The following is a 6,276-nucleotide window of genomic DNA, read 5'->3' as shown; positions in this document are numbered from 1 at the left end:
TTTTGGTTTTTCCTATTAACTTGATTCTAATACTTTTGTTATATATATATATATATATATATATATATATATATATATATATATTATGGGAAAGGAAAATTTAAATTATTCTACACGGAAATATTTTCTGAAAGTTCTTCGTTTGAAAAACTTTTTAATAAAATTTTGATTTAATCTTCCCAGAAAATTTTAGAATTATTTTAATACTATGCATATTCCGAAGTCTTTCTATCTTTTAATAAAAAAAATCTTTAATTTTCAATGAATTTGAAAACTACTTTAATAAGCACATTTGTAGATAATTATGCAGTATATTTAAAAAGGGATGCTACTTACTTTAATAAATAGTAGTTTTATCAAAAGAAATCATTTATTTATGGTCAAAAAAGGACATAACGAAACTATGTAAAATAATAAGACCGAGGGATCGAAGCCAATTTAAAAGAATGGTATAAATGGTATCTTTGTAGAGTCTTTTAAACATGTTATTCCACTACATATCAGCTTGATTCGTCTGTGAGCCAAGACTTTTTATCTTATAAATCTATTCATAATTTGCATCAATTATAACAAAATACATTATAAAGTGTTTCATAAATATAGATTTCTAAATATTTTTTTAATCAAAAATGCATTATAAATTGCAAAATAACATTATTAGTTTCAATTTTCTAAATTTTTCATGAAAAAAATGCAATTAAATTTTTCTTGCAAGCAAATTTTAAATAGCAAAAAAAAAAAAAATAGCAAATTTTTCTGCTTTTTTTATTTCTGTATATGAATATAAGACACGATATTTATATTAGATGAGAAAAATAATTCATTATTTTTTTGCGAAAAATTCAGTATTTTTTTTTTCTTTTGCGAAATGTGAATAATTGTGATATATGATATTGATTGTTAAACGAAATTTTTCAATTGAGTTTTGAATTATTTCGCATATTGAAAAGGAAAATGGCTGAACTTACGAACAGCTTTCGATAATCCTGGATCCAGAACGTAGGGAACGATGGCTCCGGGCCAAACCATTCTTTTATCCACCACTGCATTCCTATCCTGAAAACACAAAAAAACACGTTTCTTTTGGTGAAGAAAAGACCATGAATATAAAAAAAAATCTATATGAATATGTATTCAACATAGATTTCTATGAATTAAAGAAATTCCTCACTCAACAATCGCCCCTAATCAAAAAGAAGCCAATCGATGCAAAATTTAATCACGCTATCAGGTAAAAGAAAATTTAAGGAGAAGATCGCCCAGACAACCGAAAAAAGATTTGTAACAATGTTTAAGATATGTAAAACGTAATCAGTGCCAAATAAAATGAACATTATACAAAATTTTGCTGATGTAGAATCCTCTATAAATAATATAAAAATTCCTGTGTGAGAGAAAATTCTTGTTGTCGCTAACTAATGTTTTTAATAAATTGTCAGTCCAGAAAAACTGTGATGAATGACTGTTAGGAAATTAAACACAGGGCAAATCAGACAGAGAGAGTCAATTGGTATATGTCAGTCATTTTGTGGATCACAGCTTTTGGCGACTATTTTAAATCATAAATTCGGCATTAAAGATTCATACAAAAATGGGCAAGAAATTCAACAAGTAGCAATAGATGCTTTTGTAATTATTCGCATTATAATCTCATTCTCAATTCATTTTAGGTCTTGTCATGCTATAAACAGCATATAGATGATGTACGTAGAAGGTTTCATGTAGTTCTCTATACGCTAAGCCATCAACTATTTTAGTGTCAAGACCTTTTGCGTCGCAGAAGGGAAGACTTGAACCGATACATAATTATGCACACTGGATTTCATATTAGTCAAAAACTATTTATTTATTTATTTTTGCAAATGAGTCTAAATTTAACTTGCAGAACTTTGGATAACTTTATGAATGGTTCAGGAAAAAAATCTGGAAATTAATTAATTTCATCAAATATCTGGAAAAGAAATTTATACGAATGAACTAGAATCTGATGGATGTAAAGGTTTCCATGTCTTTCTTCAAATAGTTGTGATTGCTCAAGTTTGCAAGAATGGCATCCTCGATGCTCATAAAGGCTCTAATGGTGCAATTAGAGAAAAAAAATTGCAACTTGACGGCATAGTAACACCCTCAAAAGATTATCATTTGCAAAAAGCAGACCAACAATAGAAGTAGCTTCTTCTATTTCCCAAACTTGAACCACACCGAGTTTCCTGAGATTCTCTAGGAGATTCTTCTAGGTCTTTCTACAACCTTCATTTCCCCTTTTCGGATCCTTATTTCGTTCAGACTATTATTGCAAAAAAGTGGATGCCACTATTTATCATAACATGGCCCCTAACTGTGTGTGTTATACAATTACTCAGAGCTTTGTTTCGTTTAATTATATTAATGTTTTGCAACATTGAGTCTATTTTAGATTGACCTCATAATTTTGAACCTCGATCAGACGATAAGGAAGATTTGGTCCTTCTCCAAGTTTCCGTACAGCACTAAATGTAGAGCATTTGTCGCCTACCACAAAGTTAGTGCTCACTAGATCCACATAAATAATAGAGCCTTAGTGAAATCTCATCTCGAGTCTGAAGTCCTCCAGCCTCAAATTTACTTCTTCAATTGAAATTTTAATAAATTTACCAAGTTCAAGATATCATATCTATTAGGACAATTGTTTACGATATGGAATTAACTTCAGAGTTTAAATTTCACAGAATGCTTTTTATAATAAAAAATAGTTATATTTGTTTGATATTCTTGTATAGATATTCTCCATATATTCCATATATTCTTGTATAGATTATCCACTGCCACAATTTAGCTCTTCAATCCAAATTTTATATTCAGTGTTTTTCAAGACTGATTATTGTTTACATTCTTTTCATATAAATTTTAAATGTTCACAGGTATAAAAATGATCAACACTTTGTATTGAAGGCATTATCAATATACCAATTTGAAAACTCAGTTTGTCAAATTAATACAAGATATAATTTCTAAAAACAAAATAATTGTACAGTTAATTGTTTATTGTCACTTTTATATCCCAGCAGGAGTTGAAATATTTGTTTCAATTTCATTGAAACCAACAAATAATTCTTTATAATATCATTTTATGTGATTTTAATATTTGAAAATTAGTTTAATTAAACAGTAGAATATGCCAAAAATTTTCATTTTTTGAGAAAGAAAATGTTTACCTCTGCATCTTCAACTCCTAAGATATCTCCTCCGAATAAGTCGGGGTTTTCCAGGGGGAGATCTCCCAAGTAGTCTAAAAAAAGATTTTTTGAATAAATATTTGTAGTACATAAATTATATGGGGTTCAAAAAATTTGTAAAATATTTCATTAAATTGATCGTGATTTTAAGGTTTGATTGGATAGGATGAAAGGCGACAAAAAATGACTTCAAATTTAAAATGACGGTGAATAATATTAAATAAAAAAAGAAATCATCTTATCAAAAAGAAATCATTAATAAGTTATTTATAATTTCTGAAGATAAAAATAGATATCTTGGGAATAAAATTTACTCATTTCTACTACTTTCAGTTGAAAAAATTGATTATTTCATTTATATAATTAGGTTTATTTCTTTTGCTTCACGCATTTAAATTCTGAGCAAACTTGTGCAATAAAAAAGTAAAATTTATATTTCTTATAGATTCTATAATTCGCGTCATTTATAACGTTATAAAGTTTTTTTCTTTTTGCTAACGGTTATTATGATTACAAATTTAACAAATTTACTAACAATGAAGAGTAATTATGAATATTAATTAAAATGTCAAATATTTCACCTAGTTAATAAAAGAACTGATAGTTTGGATTGAAGAAAATAGTCAGTTTTGTGAACGCAATGCAAGTTCAATCAGCCATCGTGAGTCAGACTTCCGATGATGCTTTGATATGCAATTGTGATGATTTGGATGCTTATTCACATGGCATTTTAGTCATCTGACCAAAATTAGTTTCACGAAATCCATCTCAAAATAATTCTCTTGGCTTTCGTTAAAAGATATAAATCGAAGAAAACAAAGTAATAATCAATTGAAAATAATTTATTTAAAAATGTGTTCATTTATTTATTGCTCTATTTTCTAATTATGGCTTTGAAATTTTCTAATTAGGGCTTTCTAATTATGGTTTCTTCTTTTATTATCAGTTTGTGTCCTTTTCAAAGATTCTTACCTTATTTCTTCTGATGAATTAAAAATACTCTTGAATCAAACGTATAACAGATAAAAAAACATCTTAGGAAATATTACTATAAAACAATACATAATTAACATTGATGCAATTTTCTAAAGAACATATTTTTTAAAAATAAGATTCAAATATTTCTCTTTAAACTGTTTCTGGTTAGTTTTGTCTGAATACTATTTCTTTAATTTAGATTAAAGCAAAATATATTGAAAGGAATTCATTTTATATTTTAAAGCATAATTTAAACTTTCAAAATGCAGCATTTACCTTCTTCAGCGGCATAAGAGAAGCATATGCAGAGAAAAATAATTCCACCCTTGAAAATCCCCATTTTACTTGATTATGACTTTGGGAGCTTTAAAGCAAACCCTTTCGATAAAAAAATGTTTTACATTTATAGAAATTGTTGCTTTCGGTATGGGAATCCTTCTGCAGAAGCTGTCTGTTAAACAGATGTTCTGTTCTCACAAATGATAACAGAATATTTTCCATCATTTGCTTCAGTCAAATAAATTCACGATGTATTATATTTTGATTTTGTATCTAATTTTTCAAAGAAACATTTAAATAGGAAATAAAATTTGATTGATGTAAAAAAGAAGAGACAACGTATCTAAACAATAACTTTTCTATATTTTCAGATAACAAATTTACTTCATAAAAATTATGAAAACTGATTACGTTCATGAGATAATTTCAAAACCAGGTTTTATTAGTGTATTTATCCAGATAGAAAAACTTAAATTGGCTTAAAGTTTCAAATGATATACGTTTTCAAGGATAACGTGATAGGCATAATTTTTAAAGTCTTAAAACATTAACACAAACATTTGAGAATTAATAAATTTAAGTCAAAAATAAAACAAAAGAAACTTCTTAATCAGGATTTAGTAAATAAATATGGGAATTTCAATTCTCTTTCACAGAATGACAATATTTATGTAATGTGTTGAAACAATATTACATCTATAGGCTTTGTAAACAAGAACCTGGTGATAAAGTCTCGGCTTCGGAACTGGAGGGTTTCAGGTTTGAGATCCGATTCCACCGAAGAACCGTCGTGTAAGCAGGGCTGGTGCTTGTTAAACCTCCTAGGCAAACGTCCTCCTGCTGGTGCTTGTTAAACCTCCTAGCAGACATCCTCCTGCTGGTGCGGCGTGGTGTGGAGCGAGGGGTGCCGCTCAGGTGCCGTCCCCGTCATCTGACCGCGGTTCAAAATGACGAGGTCCATCCCAAAATAGCCCTAGTGTTGCTTTAAAACGGGTCGTTAATATAATTAAACTAAACTAAACTGTAAACAAGAATTTTTGAATAAAGGAACTCTGCTTAAATAATCCCAAATTAAAAATCTGTTTTCGAATAGAAGATTGCCCCCCTTTTTTTATTTACAATAAAAATTGTTTCTGATATTACAAAATACTATACTATACTTCTTATATAACATACACAAACTTATTTTAATTTCAACCATAATAACCTTACAGAAAAAATTTCCATTAAAATTTTTCACAAGACAAGAATTAAATGAATGCAATATTTGGAATAAATAATATTTTATTTGTACTGCGATTTTGTAGTGAAAATATTTTATTAAGTATGAACGAGGGAATAATCGGATGCAATTATTTAGATGGAATCCAATTTAAACCTTTTTATTATTTCTCATTGATGCAGCTTTTATATTCGAAGAATCTTTATAAATACGTTTCTTTTTTTTTTTTTTTTGTATTTATATACACTTGTATTATGCTACACTTTCTTTTTTTTTGTAAATATATTTATGGATAATATTTCTTCCTATAGAATAATTCCATCTCAATTTTATATAGATTTAAAATTTTCAAGTAAAGGCTACGTGTCAAATGTCAGCTTTCTACTCACTGCATACTTGAATGTTTCATTCACTATGGAGAAAAGTAATACCAAAAATGACTTGAAGTTCACTTGAAAGTTGATTGAAATAATGTTATTGAAATTTAACTTTTTTCATTGATTATTTCATATATAATAATGATAAATAATAATTCAAGTCCAATTTAGAAACTTAGAAACGGCTGAATGACTGAAATGCAAT

At 27.9% G+C, this 6,276-nt stretch overlaps 1 protein-coding gene across 1 annotated transcript in view; it reads right to left on the bottom strand.

The window, feature by feature from the left end:
- The window catches only part of LOC129980801 (astacin-like metalloprotease toxin 5), a gene marked incomplete in the record, with an annotated part of 13,098 nt that extends 8,510 nt beyond the window's left edge, over positions 1 to 4,588 (bottom strand). The window contains 3 exon segments of the mRNA XM_056091185.1: positions 969 to 1,056; positions 3,195 to 3,268; positions 4,470 to 4,588. Coding sequence (XP_055947160.1) covers positions 969 to 1,056; positions 3,195 to 3,268; positions 4,470 to 4,533 — 226 coding nt within the window.
- Between the last annotated feature and the right edge of the window lie 1,688 nt (positions 4,589 to 6,276).

The sequence above is a fragment of the Argiope bruennichi genome, chromosome 1 (genome assembly GCF_947563725.1).
Source record: "Argiope bruennichi chromosome 1, qqArgBrue1.1, whole genome shotgun sequence".
Classification (NCBI taxonomy): Eukaryota; Metazoa; Arthropoda; class Arachnida; order Araneae; family Araneidae; genus Argiope; species Argiope bruennichi.
The sequence above is the reverse complement of the archived record's forward strand: the minus strand, read 5'-3'. Positions and strand labels throughout refer to the sequence as shown.